The 17193-nt window shown below is 40.4% G+C and overlaps 1 protein-coding gene and 1 pseudogene across 12 annotated transcripts in view; one reads left to right on the top strand and one right to left on the bottom strand.

Annotated features, from left to right (window-relative positions):
- Positions 1–1916: 1916 nt before the first annotated feature.
- Positions 1917–17193, top strand: part of COX18 (cytochrome c oxidase assembly factor COX18) — an 85414-nt gene continuing 70137 nt past the window's right edge. For 3 of the 12 annotated variants that reach the window (XM_060299457.2, XM_070045580.1, XM_060299454.2), the window contains exons 1-7: positions 1933–2321; positions 2919–3019; positions 5084–5247; positions 6156–6277; positions 7861–7968; positions 12450–16018; positions 16827–16888. In XM_060299457.2, the coding sequence (XP_060155440.1) occupies positions 1980–2321; positions 2919–3019; positions 5084–5247; positions 6156–6277; positions 7861–7968; positions 12450–12623 (1011 nt within the window). In that variant the 5' untranslated portion in view covers positions 1933–1979 and the 3' untranslated portion in view covers positions 12624–16018; positions 16827–16888. Of the gene's footprint in view, positions 2322–2918; positions 3020–5083; positions 5248–6152; positions 6278–7860; positions 7973–8336; positions 8388–12449; positions 16019–16826; positions 16889–17193 lie in introns of those variants that run through there. The other 9 variants (XM_060299456.2, XM_060299461.1, XM_060299460.1 and 6 more) reach the window with 9 other exon arrangements.
- On the bottom strand, positions 9088–10058 carry LOC115864309 (heterogeneous nuclear ribonucleoprotein A1-like; annotated as a pseudogene).

The raw sequence follows: 17193 nt of genomic DNA, 5'->3' as shown, positions 1-17193 counted from the left end.
CCGATATTTGCATGGTCATTTTGTACTGTACTCTGCAACTCAAAAGATACAAGGTATCACAATGTTACCAGTACATACATATACATGAGTGCTGACACTTCTTTTGCATTGGGCTTTATAATTGACAAATACTTTTCCCAACATTCTCTACCAAGTAGACAGCCAGTTCTGATCATCCCCATTATCCAAATTTTAAAATGTATGTTTATGTATATGAAGTTATCAAGTTAAATATTCATAAATTTTATTTACATCACAATATTCAAGCTTAAAACAATGGAACATTTGTAAATGAGAATGTAATTTGTGACCCCAAAATGTAGCAGAAAGAGTGGACCTACACTGGTTGAAGAGGTCCCAGTCCCGACTCCTGATACAGCTTAACAAAAGGAAGTCTTAGGAGTTTGAGGAATAGCTTGACAAACTTTTGTTTTAAATTATATGAACAGTGAATGCATAAATATGAATTTTTCACTTTAGGATCTTTATCCTTTAATCTCCTTTTCTCCTGGATATCAAAAGATCAGATTCCCTAAGCTTATGTGCCACTGTGGAAGGACCAACTCCTAATGTCATCAGTTCTCTGGGAGGAGAGGAATCCAGCAGCATAGAAGTTGCTTCTTTACTCACAATCTTTGGGCCAAGATATTTCCCTCTAAAATTCCTTTCCACTTTAAATCAGTAGTCAGTAGCAACAGGTTGCTTGTTTTAACTTGACAAACGGATAGGGAGATAGATTGATAGGTTTTTACCTTTAAAAAGGAAATTCTGTGTATAACAGATATTGGAATGTGTGTGTTAACATTCAAAAATTCATGCATGGATTTATCAGCCAATTTGAAGGAAGATGACTTCCAGAATCCAGAGGAAAGGGTGTATCTGGTACCCTTGGGTAGGTGCATAATGAAGCAAGAACAGTAGCTTCAGTTTGACATTACCCCAACATTGGTTGGAGCCTTCGTTTTAATCAACGTTTTATTCCTCACAACACAATTTGGCCTCTAGGTGTAGGGGTGACCCTTCTTTTAGGAAACTCCTTCATGTTATTCCCGTGTTTGCTTTTGCCAGGAGCAAAAAACCCAAAATTAGCCCATATACATTTAGCCTATTCCTTTTAACCAGAAGACACCTAATGTTGCTGTTCAGGCTCTTGAAAGCTTATATAGGATATATGTTAAGCCCCAGTAAAGAATTCACCGCGCTGCCAGTGATAATTCCTCTTAACTCAGGAGATGGTACTTTACCCTTAACATAAGGTGTTTTGCTGCTCTTTATGATGAAAGAAAACCCTTAAGTTGGGTCTGAAAATGTCTATTATGACAGATGAGCCAATTAAACATACCACAGACTAAACTAAGCCTAGTGCATAAAGGTTGTTGATTAAAACAATCCAGAAACACACGCCTGTCTCCAAACTGGCATTTCAGCAACATGTTGACTCCTGGGTAGTATAATCTATCTCAATCTCTAGCGGAAGCAATTGGGGCGCGCACAAAAAGACGTGGGGGACTACCTCCTGATCACATAAGGTAAAACTTAAACCGTGACCCGATTAGTTTAAGTGAAAAAGAACGTAAAGGCACAACCCGAACACCGACTTTACAAGGTGAGCTCTTCCCAGAAAACACCTCTCCCGGCCCAGTGCAGCAAGCCCCGCCCCGGGCAGCAAGCCCCACCTCCGACTCTGCAATTCCGGTCGAGCCTCTGAGGAGCTCCACCGCAGCACCGCGGAAGTTTCGTGTGTGCGCAGTAGGCTTGATTAGTGCCGCGTGGGAAAGGCGGGACTTCCCTACGTCTTGCGTCATCTCTAGTGCGACGCAATACGTCACTGGTGTGACTGGGAAAGTCAATTATGGCTGCTGGCGGGCTGCCGCCATCTTTACGCCCGGCGTCGCCAGCGCATGCGCGTAGCGGCCTCGGTGAGCGGTACGCGCAGTTAGCCCGTGTCGTACGCGTGTTGGATACAGTCGTATGCAGAGATGCTGTGCCGGTTGAGCGTTAGGTGGCTGCAGCCGCGGCCTGCCCTGCAGCTCCGGGGCTTGGGCCCACCGGTCGTACCGGCCCCCACCGGCGGCGCCAAGCCCTCCGCTCTGCCATTGTGGGCGGTGGCATCAGTCTCTGCAGTTGGCCCGAGCGGCGCGGGTGGCTGGTATGAAGCCCTGGCTACGTCGGCGCCGGTGCAGGGCGCCGAGGACGTACTGCTCTTTGCGCACACCGCCTCGGGCCTGCCCTGGTGGGGCAGCATTCTTCTCACCACCATGGCCCTGCGCGGCGCTGTCACGCTGCCCTTGGCCGCCTACCAGCACTACATCCTGGCCAAGGTGAGGGGCGCCGAGCCGCGCATGGACGCGCTTCCGTGGTGAGGACTGGCCGACGTCTACCCGGGGCTTAAGGTCCCCAGGTAACCCCGGAGTGCTTAGTGTTAGTCATCAGTATCAGTAAGGCAGTGAGCTACTTTACAAAAAGGAATTAACACAGGGTAGAAGTAAATGCAATTTTTGGTGGCTCTGTGACTGCCACAGAGTATATTAAAGATTCTTAATGGACTTCTGTTTCCTCAGTTGACATTACTGGGAAATCCAGGAATTGAAACATTAAAGTGCAGAGTGTAGTTCTTATATAATCCTTATAATAACCCTGTGAAGTAGGTGCTGATATACATTTTATATATGAGAGAATAGGACTTTAGAGGTTAAATAATTTGTCCAAGATCATACTGATGTACAAGCTGGAGTTTGAATTTGGTTGCAACTGAGGAAATCTTAAATTAACATCCTATACGCAGACTTAGGGTTTCTTGACATGACCAGTAAACCACATTTTTAAATGAGCTGAGGGAATAGAGAGTGAAATTATGAATGGTTATGAATAAAGATCTTTTATGTTCCCATAACAAAGCCTACTTTTTCTTTAGCTAGGTGGAAAATTTGCAGCCAGAAATAAAAAGCATTGCAAGGCACCTTAACCAAGACGTTGCAGTTCGTGCAAATCAGTTGGGGTGGTCCAAAAGAGCTGCCAGGTAAGCTAATTCTGTGCATATAACACCATGAAAATATATATACATATATATAATGTGTTAAGTGATTTTTATTATAGGTTTTGGTATTCTGTAGCTTTAGCAGCAAAGTAGTTCTTTTTTCTCTTTAATATTTTAATAAGTTTATGTGGCATGGTAGTTTTATATACTGGACCAAAAGCAAAAAAAATAGGGAAACAAGAAGAGAGAGTTCCTTGTCCTTAAGGGACTTCAGGCTACTGAAAAAGACAGACATGTAGTCAAATAATGACTGAACTAAGTACTGTACAAAAGATTATGTACAAGGAGTTGGGTCATCACGGAAAGTCAGGAAAGGCTTCACAGGTTGAAGATACTGTGACAGTTGTTGGGATTTTTGTCAACAAATGATACAGGTTATTTACAAACTTGACTTTTTGACAACATACAGCAGGTAGTAGCCCAAAGGAATGGGGAGGTAGAAAGTATGAATGACATGGTAAAAGCAACTGGATAGGCAAGGTGTTGTCATTCTGCTCTGGTTACCCTATGTAGTTGTCTGCCTGGGTTCTTAGAAAGCCCTTGCCCAAGGGTGCTCGACCATGGCACAGTTCTATGCCTACAGTCATCCACTAGGAACTTCTAAGTCCACCTCCTTCTATCAGCCTAAGCTAGTTCTGCTTAGTCAGTTTCCCAAATTCTGATCCTTACTTGACTGTGACAAAGTGTTCACCAGTTCACAGCAATGAGAAAAATAAGGTTTTTTTAGTATGAATAAGTTATATATATATATATATATATAGCTTTCCATATATTTTTATCTATAAAGGTGTAAATTTGCCAACTATCTTTGGTATGAAATTGTGTCCCTCTTTATATAGAGTTAAAAAGACCTGACATTTTAAAAAAATCATTTTTACAGCTTAATGTCTTTACTTGCTAAAATAGGAAGTTGGTAAACCTATAGTTTTGAAGTTTTACTGATCAGGGAAATCTGAGGACTACAGCTCTAGGCCAGAAGAACAAATTAGTAGGTGCTCACCTGGGTTATAAATGCAGCCTAGACAAGACTGTGGCACCTTGCTTATGCAGCACTGGCAGGGTGATCGTCCAGACACATCCTTAGACAGATGAGTGGCTTTCTAGGAAGACATATCTGAGGTTTCCTGCATTTTCAATGGAGCTGGGTTTTGAAGCGTGACAGGGAAGTTGTCAGGTGAACAGCCAGGAAACTGGGCAGTCCACACAGATGATATAATAACTTCCAAAGGCATGCTGATGTGGAAGTCTGATTTGTTGGATGACCCCAGTCATTCAAGGGGCCAGAATATACAGGTGTCTAAAGAAGAGTAACAGGAAATAAAGTTGGAAAAGCAGGCAGAGGCTGAATTACAAAGAGCCTGCAATGTCTCCGTATACTGTCTTAATTCAGTACATTATAATTAGATTAAATTCAGCAAACCTATTGAAAACCAGCCTTGTACAAAACATGCTGTGAGAGATTTAAAGATGAAGACCCAATACCATAGTATAGAAAGTGGGACTTAACAGAAATAACTAATATGGTTAATAGAGAAACAGAGTAAGAAAGCCTTTATGAAAGAGTTGATTGAAGAGTGAAGACCATTTTGACGGGCCAAGAGCATACACAGTACAGAACCACATTGCAAGGTATATTCGGGGATCAAGTGATTGAGCTTGGCTGGAGTGGAGAGATATGAGTAAAATGGGCTTTCACCTCTAGTATTTGTGATTTAAATTGTGGTCATACCATGTTAGTAGTGAAATTTCCCTCCTCAAAGCCTAGTTTGCCGGAGATCACCAGAATCAAAGACTGTAGTCTGACAGTGTCAGATTTATCAAATTGTTAATGTAATTTGCGTACATTGCTAAAGAACTTTGAGTAAAAGGCTTTATTTGCCGTTTGTTTAGGCAGCCCCGTGGTATAGCTTACAACAACCAAAAATCCTGCATAAATCCTTTAGCCAGTAACCACAGCACAGGTGTGTTTGTGCTGTGGGGATGAAACACTGCTAGTAGTCAAATGACATTTTCTCCTTTCCCTTTTTCCCTCTTCCCTCAAACTAGGCTCACTTATCTAAAGACTATGCGGAGGCTTGTTTCAGAGCTGTATGTTCGGGATAACTGCCACCCTTTCAAAGCCACTGTGTTGGTCTGGATTCAGCTTCCAATGTGGATATTCGTGTCTGTTGCTCTCCGGAATTTTAGCACAGGGGCAACACATTCAGAAGGTAGTTATTATTGAAGTCTGTTTCCCCCAAATAAGTTTTCTAACGTTGTCTTTGTACTCTTCTTTTGCTTTTTTTGTGGTACACGGGCCTCTCACTGTTGGGGCCTCTCCCGTTGCGGAGCACAGGCTCCGGACGCGCAGGCTCAGTGGCCATGGCTCACGGGCCCAGCTGCTCTGTGGCATGTGGGATCTTCCCGGACCAGGGCACGAACCCGCGTCCCCTGCATCGGCAGGCAGACTCTCAACCACTGCGCCACCAGGGAAGCCCTGTCTTTGTACTCTTAAAAAAAAGAAAAAACCAAGCAAAAAATAAAAAACATCCATATTTCTCATAACTAGAATACACTTTTATCATCTCCCTTACAAGGGTATAGAATTTAAAATATTAAGTGTAAAGCAAACTAGCTGTGTTGAGAAAACAAATCAATCTAGGAAGGACGTCACTAGTACTGCTTCTTGGAGGTCATGGTTATAATTCCATAATACGGTTTCCTGGCCAAGAATTTTTTCTATTAATAAATTTAAGAAGCCAGAAAAGCTTTCACAGTTATAAGTGTAAACATTAATTAAGAAAGGTTATAAACTAAAGGGCTTGTTTTTTACTTTCATTTAAAGGCATTTCTAACCAGAAAGTAATCTAAATAGACTTGAAAGAAAGTCTAATTTTTAAAATTTTTTAAATTTAAGTCTGAAAAGATTACTGCTACATATCTTTATTGTCTCTACATCTATTTACTACAGAAAGCTTCTTGCCTCTTTCTCAGTACAGGAAAAACTAACTTATGTTGTGGAGTGAAAATAACCTGAATAAAAAGTGCAAATCTTTAGTGTGAGGAACACCTTATTGCAATTACTTCCCTCTGCTATTTTAGAAATTCTTCTGTTTTACTTATAAAAATGTTTCAGCAGGTTTTTCTGTTCAGGAGCAGTTAGCTACTGGTGGGGTCTTATGGTTTCCTGACCTCACTGCCCTGGATTCCACTTGGATTCTGCCTGTCTCCATTGGTGTCATCAACTTATTAATAGTGGAGGTCAGTGGTTTTAAATGAGATTTGCTTACCATTTAAATCATTGGGGGTTTTGTTGCTGTTCTGACCTCAAATGTAAATTGTATTTGAGTTGGTGGTGATGGCTCTGAGCTAAAATTGAGACTCCTTAGTTTTGGTCGCTGATCAGCTGTTGATAAATTGTCTTAGGCCAGTTCCTTAACATCTCTGGGGGTCAGAATGCTCATAATTAAGAGAGCTGAATTTGAACATTTCCAAAATGTCTTTTAGCTTTAAAATTATATGATTCTAATACATACAATTTTGTGATTTGCTTTTTGGTAAAGACAACAATTAAAATGCCTAATGAATCTGGTTTTCTTCCCACAATGTATTGATGTTTTGTGTATATGTTTAATATGTCAATTTGTAGGTGGTCAGTACCTGACTGCCATTTTTAAGTTACACAACCTTAGAAAAGCCATAGAACTTCTTTATAAGATGGAATGGAGAAACATACATATAAAATATGACCCCTATTCCATAAAGAACTGTTCTCAGACTCTGAGTAGAACATAGACTCTTTGAGCTATAAGAAACCTTAGAAAAGACCTAACTCAGTTGAGATTTCACAGACCTCATATCCACAGCTCTGTGTTTGGGAAATCTAATGCACCCCTTATTTTTTCAGACGAGAAAAGTGAGGATGATACTCTGAGGTCTTGCGTGAAGTTTTCCTGAGGAAAGACTATGTGTAGTCTAAGTGTGTTAGCCTAAGAGCATCTACCACAGTGCTGTTAACATGGTTGGTAATTAGTGAATATTTCTTAGAAAGAAAGAATCGATAACACAGGGTCACAGTGAATAATGTCAGTCCTCTAGTCTTTCTTTTATTCCATCTAAAGACCCAGCATGCATAAGTTTAATAAAAGCCTGTTCTTACTTAACATTCACCATGTGCCAGGCACTATTGTAAGCAATGTACATGAATTAACTCATTTAATTCTTAAAATAATCCTGTGATGTCAGTGCTACTATTATCCCCATTTTAAGGTGCAGAAGGTAAGGCACAGAAAGGTTTAGTAACTTGTGCAAGGTCACATAACCACTGAATGCAGGGCTGCCTTGTGAATCTAGGTAGTTTGAGTGTAGAATCTGTGCTCGTAATCATTAAGTTATGCTGCCTCTTAAATAAGTAATTCATAAACCATAACTGCCTTTCCTAGCCTTGGTTCTTTTCTGTACTCCACGTAGCCAGATCACAAACCTTTGAGATACCTGTTAAGTTCCTTCTTTATGCCAGGTCCTGTGTTTACATGTTAAAAAACAAGGACAGTGATTCATACATAATACTTATCTTGAAGGGACTTCAGTTTTACAGACAATCTTTAAAAAACATTGACTTGTAAAAATTATGCTGTGATACTGTTTAGATGAATCTCTTTATTGCTGTTATTTAAAGTTCCATTTAAGAATTTTACATAAATTTATCAGTTTTATTTTAAATTTTTATTGCTTTTCTTAAAATATAGGTAGAGGCCAATCAAAAATCAGTTTGTATTTTAAAGCTTGTCTCATTTAATGTGCATTTCAATAATCAGCATATGTTATATATTCTACCCCTTCAGATTTTTGCTCTGCAAAAAGTTGGAATGTCTCGTTTCCAGACATATATTACGTACTTTGTTCGTGCATTATCAGTGTTGATGATTCCAATTGCAGCGACAGTACCTTCAGTGAGTAAGCACCAGTGTTGCGTGAAGCATGTGCTAAATATAAATCTTCTGTTTCTAGCTTAGACTGGCTGGGATTCTGCCTCTTCTATTGAGCTTCCTCTGACTACTCAATCCCTTACTGGTTTCTGGGTTTCTGTAGTAACGAATCTACTGTCTCTATCACCAAGTGACATCTGAATATTTCTTGGGGGATTGGTTAATCTTCCTTTATGTGAATGTGTCTTAACCCTCCTATTAAACCAAACTCCTTTTCCTCTTTTTTTTTTCTTTTTTTTTTTTAATCTTGCAAAGTACCTGATGCAGTACTATGAACATAGTATTTGCTCTGTTTGATTAACTGATATATTGAATTCCTTCTGTCTTCATAGACTGGTCCAAGGAGTTTTAGCACTGAAAAAAGAAACAAAACTTTGTGCTAGGTTTGTATGGGTTCATATGTAATATTGTTTAATCTCATAACAGTTTTATGAGATGCATATACTTGTCCCTATTTATATGTAATTCAACTTTTATAGAGATAGAAAAAGAAATGTTATATTTGCAGTTATTTCATGTTTTTAGCCTTTTGCTTCCATGGATACTTTAGTGCTAAGATGGGTAAAGCTATGTCAGGTATAGAGCTGTCTTAGCTCTGAGCCAACACATAGACCGTAAAGTAGTAGTCATTTGTTGCTGGTAGTTAGTTATATCATTTATATAAAAGTACTTTATAGGACTTGTCTTAGGAATCTGAAATAGTATGTTTTCATCGTAAAAAATGTGAATTAAATGTTTGGTTTTTTTAAGACATATTTATTCTGCATCATGATCAGACTATTACATTTAGCAGTCAATAGCATGGGTGCAAAAAAAAAAAGTCACAGTGAAAACCTTTGTTGGAATGCTTTACACTTTCCACAGAACAGAAACTGAAATAACCTGTTATACACTTAGTCACAAATACAGCCCTCGAGTTTTTTGGCCCATACACATGAGTATTGTCTAAAACATGTCTTCTTTGTAGCAGCTCGGCCCTGCTACCACTGTGCTTGGCTGAGCTCACAAATCTGTTGTACCCTGTAGCTTCCCTGTCACTTCTCTGGCTCTCCTCTCCTGCTAAGCTTTGTTTCCTGGCAGTAATCAAAACCTTCTGCCACTGCCACAGCTCCTGCTGCTGCTGGAACCACCATAGCCACCTTGGTTTTATCGTTTGACGAAGTATTGGCCTCCACCACCATAGAGGCGAGAACTTTTGCCTCCAAAGTTTCCTCCTTTCATCAGTCCAGAATTCGAAGATTGACTGTTGTAAATGCCAAAATCATTGTAGCTTCTGCCACCTCTGAAATTGCTTCCGTCGTTACCAAATCCATTATAGCCATCCCCACTGCCACCATAGCCACCACCACCATGGCTGCCACCAAAGGCATCTCGACCACTGAAGTTTCCTCCACCACCAAAGTTGTCATTCCCACCAAAACCACCGCCACGACCACCACCAAAGTTTCCAGAACCACTTCGACCTCTTTGGCTGGATGAAGCACTAGCCATCTCTTGCTGAGATAGGGCTTTCCTTACTTCACAGTTGTGGCCATTCACAGTGTGGTGTTTCTGAATGACAGTCTTGTCTGTGGGGTCATGGTCACCAAAGGTTATGAAAAGTAAAGTCTCTCTTGTTGCCGCTGCCTTGGTTAGTCATGGTTTCAATCACTTCAGTTTTCCCATACTGTTCAGAATAATCTCTTAGGTGATGTTTTTCAGTGTCTTCTTTAATGCTACCAACAAAAATCTTTTTCACAGTTAAGTGGGCACCAGGTCTTTGAGAATCTTCTCTTGAGACGGCCCTCTTTGGTTCCCCAACTCTCCCATCCACCTTGTGTGGCCTTGCCTTCATGGCCGCATCCACCTCCTCCACAGTGGCATACGTGACAAACCCGAAGCCTCTGGAGCGCTTGGTGTTTGGATCCCTCGTTACCACACAGTCTGTGAGCGTTCCCCTTTGTTGAAAATGGCTCCCCAGACTCTAATCGGTTGTTTCAAAGCTCAAAGCTCAAACCTCCGATGAAGAGCTTCTGCAGATGTTCAGGCTCTTTGGGAGACTCCGACTTACACATGATGGCAGTAGATGGGGGAGACTTCAACGACGCTTACTTGGCGGTGTCCATGGGCTCAATTAAATGTTAAATGTTTTTAAGCTGTCACTTAGACATAGTACCATCATTAATCCTGTGTAAAATAAGTTTCCTTGTTTCTAAAATAGACACCATAATGTCTGTGAGAATTAGTGAAATGACAAGTGTCTATTATAGTACTTTTCATGTAATAATAATATTATTATAAAATACTCTGTAAAAACAGAACAATACAAACTCACTACATTTCTAAGGAGAAATAATACCTGTTATAACTGAGGAAACCCCCAGATCAAGTGAAATAGGAGCAGTAAAGTTGTAGTGAGAGGTTGGATTCAAAGTGAGTAACAGAGATCTGAAAAACAGTGTCTTTTTTTTTAAGCTTTTTTTTTTTTTTTACTTATTTATTTTATCTTATTTATTTTTGTCTGTGTTGGGTCTTTGTTTCTGTGGGCGGGCTTTCTCTAGTTGCAGCGAGCGGGGGCTACTCTTCGTTGCGATGCGCAGACTTCTCATTGTGACTGCAGTGGCTTCTCTTGTTGTGGAGCATGGGCTGTAGGCGTGCGGGCTCAGTAGTTGTGGCTCGCGGGCTTAGTTGCTTCCCGGCATGTGGGATCTTCCCGGACCAGGGCTCGAACCCAGGTGCCCTGCACTGGCAGGTAGATTCTTAACCACTGCGCCACCAGGGAAGCCCTGAAAAACAGTGTCTTAAGTACCCAAAAATCCATTCTCTCAAATACAGGAAATTCTGAATTAGGTAATTCAGTGTAGAGCTGATGGAGCGTCCCTGTGAAGACTTGAGAAAGGCAGCCTGCTTCTCTCTCAGTGCTGCATCATCCACAGCCTGTAATGGTCTTGAAGGCCGCAGGATAGTCACGATGGCCACTGGAGCTTGTTACCTTGCGAGAATAGTGAAAAGGTTCCTCAAGCACAGTCAGCCCCTTTCAGGACCCTGGCCAGGTGCCCCACCAAACACTGAGCTTCCATCTTAAATATGTGGCTGTACCTAACTGCAGAAGAGGTTGGGAAGGATAGTCTTCTTTTTCTTTTGTTTAGATGGCAGTATACCCTGCTGAAAATTAGTATTTTTCTTACTAAGGAAGAAGAATGATACTTAGTAGGCAGTTTTTAGTCTGACGTAGTTGAGGCTCAGGATACTGTTCGCTTCATGGATAAGTTTGATGATGATGGTAGTTAATATTTATTCAACATTAACATTGTACCAGGCCCTTTTTAAAATCATTTACATATATTAGTATACATATTTCTCCCAACAGTGCACTGAAGTAGGAGCTATTATAATCTCTACTTTACTGCTGAGGAAACTGAGGCACAGAGAGGTTAAGTAACTCATCAAGGTTACTCATCTTTTAAGTGGCAGAGTCTAACACACATCCAGGCAGTTTGGCTCTTACTCTTAACTACTGTGCTAACCTGCCTTTAAGGATGTATTGCTTACTGCCCTTAAAAACTTGCTCTGGAACAAATGCAAGTGCTTAAGATGGGTGACATTACTGTGCTTACCACTCTACCTAAATTTTCTCATTTATTCCTCACAGCATCTCTTTGAGGTGGGTACAGTTCTGTCCCCATTTTATAGAAGAGAAAACTGAAACAAGAATAATAATGTACCCAAAGTTAGATAAATAGATTTCAAACTCAGGCAGTTTGACTCCAGGACCTGGATTCAACCACCACGTGGTCTTGCCTCTGGGGACTGATTACCTTCTGATGCCAAAGAAAGGTTTGGGAAAGATGTATGTATGTATGTATGGGAATGTTTTGAGAGGCCGCAGAACTTAGTCTTTGACCTAAATAGTCAATCTGAATGGTAGTAAAAAAGAAAGTTGAAGATAATGCTGAGACTCTTTGTCTCAGGAAAAGGCAAAGATAATGCAGTCCTGACTACACTTAGAAACTGGTTGGTGGGAAAAATTTGGAAGATAGGTGACTGTATATAGGTCTAGGGGAGCTAAGTTTGCCATGATAAATGGCTGTGCCCCCAGTAGCGTACCTTCAATTTAGCAGCCTGTCAAGACTCTTGGTGGGGAAAAAGTATGCTTAACTGCCAGAGATGGAGGTGAGATCTCTCTTGGACCTCTGCTTGGGAGCTGTTCTCTGTCATCCACTTTCTGTCATGAATACCTCTCCTTTTTGTTTCTTTTTGCTTTTGAGTCTTCCTTTCAACTTTCTTACCTACCTATCTGATCTGTCACAGGTATCTAATAGCTACTGAAAGTCTTGGTCAGTCCTGGTGTACTTACATTTACAGAGATTGTAATTTTTTTTTTTTATTGCCTACCTATTTCTAGACCTTGGTGTCCTTGGAGAATGGAGAGATGCTAACTTTCATGTCCTTCTTTCTCTTTACAGTCGATTGTTCTCTACTGGTTATGCTCCAGCCTCATGGGCCTTTCACAGAACTTGCTGCTGCGTTCTCCTAGATTTCGCCAACTTTGTCGAATACCGTTGACCAAGTCAGATTCAGACACTCCTTATAAAGACCTCTTTGCTGCCTTTTACGCCAAGTTCATTTCAAGAAAATGACATACTTTCTAGTGATTTTGAAACAATTACAAGTTTCACTGTTAATGTATTTAGAAGATTTAGAAATTCAGATATGGTTTAATTTGCTTTTTAAAATCATGAGCTCTGTGAAGTACTGTGGATTAAGATATAATCCAGATATATTTGATAGTACTTAAAATCTTTTAAGTGCTAAAAATGTAGTATGTTCAGTTATATAAAAGTGGGATCAAAGTGTCGGGCCCTGTTTATAAAATTACAACTTGGGAGAGGTGCTAGAACTTTGGAGAACAGGACTAGAGAAGTTTTATAAAATAAAAGAATCCAGTGAAGTGATTTTTAAAATTTTGAGGGTGTGGAGGATCATAGACCCGGTTGATCATTTAATAAAGCCATGGTTTTCTCTTCAGAAAAGTCCTGGAACTCACAACATGGAGGCCTTTATTGACCCCCCTTCTGGTAATTCCTGGTTAATAAGTATTATTCTAATGGAACATACATCGATGATGAGTTAATGTGTGATTTTAAAATGAAAAGGACTTGAGGTACATGCAGTGGAGTAGTCCACGCATGTAAGAAAGTACCTAATAGGGTAGGTAGTGTTGCTTCTCAACCTTGCTCTGAAGGAATACAAAAATTGTACATTTCCTTTCTCTGTAATTTAAGGAGTCTAGAATACAGAGCATAGAACTAAGTACTGCTAGAGCCCAAAGTAGAAAATCTTAAGCTAATCATATAGAATATGAAGGAACCCAATATCTCGGATAATCCTTTAAGAAAGTGAAAAACTGGTACTAGGGTCAAGGTTATGCTAATTGGGAGACTCCTTTAGACCTGTACACCTTGGTATGATAATGCATAACATTAAATTGGTCTGAGGATCTTATATATTACAAAATTCTTAATTTCATAGCTTGGAAAAAAGGATCAAAGTAAATTTTAAAAGCTCAAAAGATCAGGATAGTATTTAGCAAGTTTTAAAAATAATGACTGAATACATGAAGTTACATTAGTTACACTATTACTAGAAATTAAATAGTAGGTGAAGAATCATCTCATTCAGCCAGAGAGCATGCATATGAACATTGTGTATTCAGTCATTAGAGAATATAGGTAGATCACATAATTGTGAAATAAGCTTGTTGTGCAGAATTCTGGAGACAGAGCTGTTTGAGTCTTTCCTGTCATCTCAAAGTACAGTAGACCCTTCTGTCTTCCTAGCCCCAAAGCCACAACCATTAAGAGCTTCAAACTGTCAGCAGCTAGAATCCCAACAAACAGCTGAACCAGACTTCATTAGATAAGGACTAACATAGCCACAGGGAATGATTCTGTGACTCTTGAACATATTAACTTGACTGTAGTCGTTTGTGGAATACAGTTTCAAAGTAAAAGGGACTATTAGAAAACTTTGAACTTTATTTGGTAATTGTATTGCTCTTGTTAATATTGCATTGCTGTTTTGGAACTCTTATTGTCAGGTAAAATATATAATGATGTTTACTGGTATATTTGTTTTCTGTGGATGCTGTTAACAAAATCTTTATGCTGCTTATGCACCAGGAGGAAGATGCTATTGAATGTATTTGATATTATAAGATATATCTCTTTCAAATTTTTCTTTTAAGAGAGAGATTTAGGGATTGCCCCTGAGGTCCTACAAAAGAGGGTCCTCCCCACAGTTCTCCACCGGTATACTCAGAAAGCCTAGCCTTCATATCTGTTTCACCTAAGACCTTCCACAATCTCAGTTAAGAACTGATGAAATAAAATTCATGTTTTACGGCAAGATGAGAAAAGTTTAAACATAAATTTTTTCTTTGTCCCTTTGGGCCTCCTCCCTCCCCTTTAGCAGGTATTGTGCATCTGCATTAACCAGAGCTCTTTAGGAGATGACATTCCTTAATCTCATTAAGGGACACTGACTCTTAGGAGATAACCTTCCTTCTTGTAAGGGACCATGATGACTCATCACCCACTGTTTGCTTTGTACCTGTAGGTCTGGATTGTGTAAACTGTTAATAATATGTCGTATGACATAAACCCTTTGTCTCAAAAACGTACATAACTGTGCTTTGACCCCTAATTGGCAGAACAGTCCCCAGAGCTTTCTGAAAGTCTACCTCTCAGAGTATAATCCTCAAATTGGCTTGAAATTTTTGCATTTTTTTCCTTAAACTGTTGATGAATTTTTCTGTTGACAGAGCTGTACATAAAAGCACTTTGATCCTGGTTGATTCCTGTCCATAGGAACCACAAGGCCTGGCAGTTACCACAAAAAAAAGAAAAAAAAATACCAGCTGAGGAATGGCAGCAGAAGAGATTAAACCAAGAAAGCACTTTTACACAGAAGCCTTGCCTAGTTCTTAGAGCAGTAACTTTTGCTTTGCTGTAACTTGAACATGAGAGAGATCCGACACAACTGTCCCAAAGGAATATGTAACAAGAGAACCCTGTTCCCTTGTATTCTCACTGACTACCTTCTTGACTGCCCAGTTTTTACGTAAGTTTTGCAAGATAGTTTTACCTTTAATTGCCTAGGCCTACACCGCTGATTTTCTTCTGTAAAATGAGGACTTCCGGGTGTTTGAGAACAAAAACCTTGATGGAAAGACCTTAAAATCAAAATAAATGCTTTAAGAAAGCAGCCCGGCTTCCCTGGTGGCGCAGTGGTTAAGAATCCACCTGCCAGTGCAGGGGACACGGGTTTGAGCCCTGGTCCGGGAAGATCCCACATGCTGCGGAGCAGCTAAGCCTGTGCGCCACAACTTAGGGCCCGCGAGCCACAACTACTGAAGCCCGCATGCCTAGAGCCCATGCTCCACAACAAGAGAAGCCACTGCAATGAGAAGCCTGTGCACCACAACGAACAGTAGACCCCGCTCAACGCAGCTAGCGAAAGCCCGTGCGCAGCAACGAAGATCCAGTGCAGCCAAAAATAAATAAATAATTAATTTTTTGAAAAAAAGCAGCCACTGTTAATGAGTTTTTCTGTCTACGGCAACAAAAAAGAAATTTCTATCCTTGAAAGTCCCTGCTAGACTCCAGAGGGCCAAGAATTACTTGAAAAAGAAACCTGTGGGGAAAATGCCCCATTTCTATCTTTTCTATTTTGAGAACATTTTACGGTCATGCTCCTCTTCCTTTGTGTCCCTGATGTGGCAGTTATATTTGTTTTTCCTTAGTTGAGAAGGCAGCATTGTATTTAATTTAGCTTTGGTTTTTGTCTTCTGGCTAAATTGTAGCTCTCCGGGAAAACTTAAAACTGGAATATGAAATATACCTAACTATCTCCCTTTCATTGCAGCTGCATTTCTGCATGTTCCAACGGTAGTACAATTGATAATTTGAGGAATTTCTTCTAATTATAACCTCAAACTTCCTGGCTTTTCTGTGAGTGATGGATGCTTCTGAGGGTAAGGAGTATTAAAAATATGAATTCTGTATCTGAGAATTAACAGCTGCTTATTCCATGTTATTCATAATGTGTCCCATGTGTTGCTATAGGTAGGAAACTCTCCTTTTGTGGTTTCCTTATAGAAGCTTCAGTTGTGCTTATATGAGTTTTCAAATACAGATGTTCCATTTTGGGATACAAGTGAAAACCAGAAATTCCCATTTAAAATTACAGTCACAACCAAGTAGAGATTTTAAAATGAAATATTTTCTTCCTTTAACTCTCACCTATCTACATCACAGTGTGTTACTTTACTTTAAAATACAGTCAATCCTCATTCACAGTTTCATATTTGTGAATTCACCTACTCACTAAAATTTATTTGTAAAATGCTCGTGATATATTTTTTTTTTTTTGCGGTACGCGGGCCTCTCACCGCTGTGGCCTCTCCCGTTGCGGGGCACAGGCTCCGGATGCGCAGGCTCAGCGGCCATGGCTCATGGGCCCAGCCGCTCCGCGGCGTGCGGCGGGATCCTCCCGGACTGGGGCACGAACCCGTGCCCCCTGCATCGGCAGGCGGACTCCCAACCACTGCGCCACCTGGGAAGCCCGCTTGTGATATTTTTGCTGTTACTAGCAGACATGTGGCTGCACGCTCAGAGCAGCAAAAAATTTGAGACCAGTGCACACATTCCCAGCAGCAGTCAAATCAAGTGACACTGCGTTTTGTTTCAGCTCTCATACTGTAAACGTGTCCTTCTTGTGGTCTATTTAGTGGCATGTTTTTCTCATTTTTACACTTTTTGGTGATGATTTCTCTGTTTAAGGTGGCCCCCGAGCACTAAGTACAAGAAGACTGTGATGTCCTCACAGAGAAAATATGTGTTAGGTAAGCCTTTTTCCAGTGTGAGTTACAGTGCTACTGGCCATGAGTTCACTGTTAATGAATCAACAATATATATTCAATAAGATGTCTTTAAACAGAAACACACATAGGACGTGATTATGTCTTGATTGGTTGATGAAATTGGTTGTTGTGACCAAAGGCTTGAAGGAGCCTAACTCTGAATTTCCTCTAGGAGTGATGGGTGGCTTTATAGAACAAAACTACCGTGAATAATGAGAATTGAATGTATTTCAGCCTATGCCGCACAGTTTTATAGTCATATGGTGGTTTAAATCAGGCATCCTTAA

This window comes from Globicephala melas, chromosome 5 (assembly GCF_963455315.2).
Source record: "Globicephala melas chromosome 5, mGloMel1.2, whole genome shotgun sequence".
In the NCBI taxonomy this organism is placed as follows: Eukaryota; Metazoa; Chordata; class Mammalia; order Artiodactyla; family Delphinidae; genus Globicephala; species Globicephala melas.
This window is presented reverse-complemented; position numbering and strand designations above follow the sequence as displayed.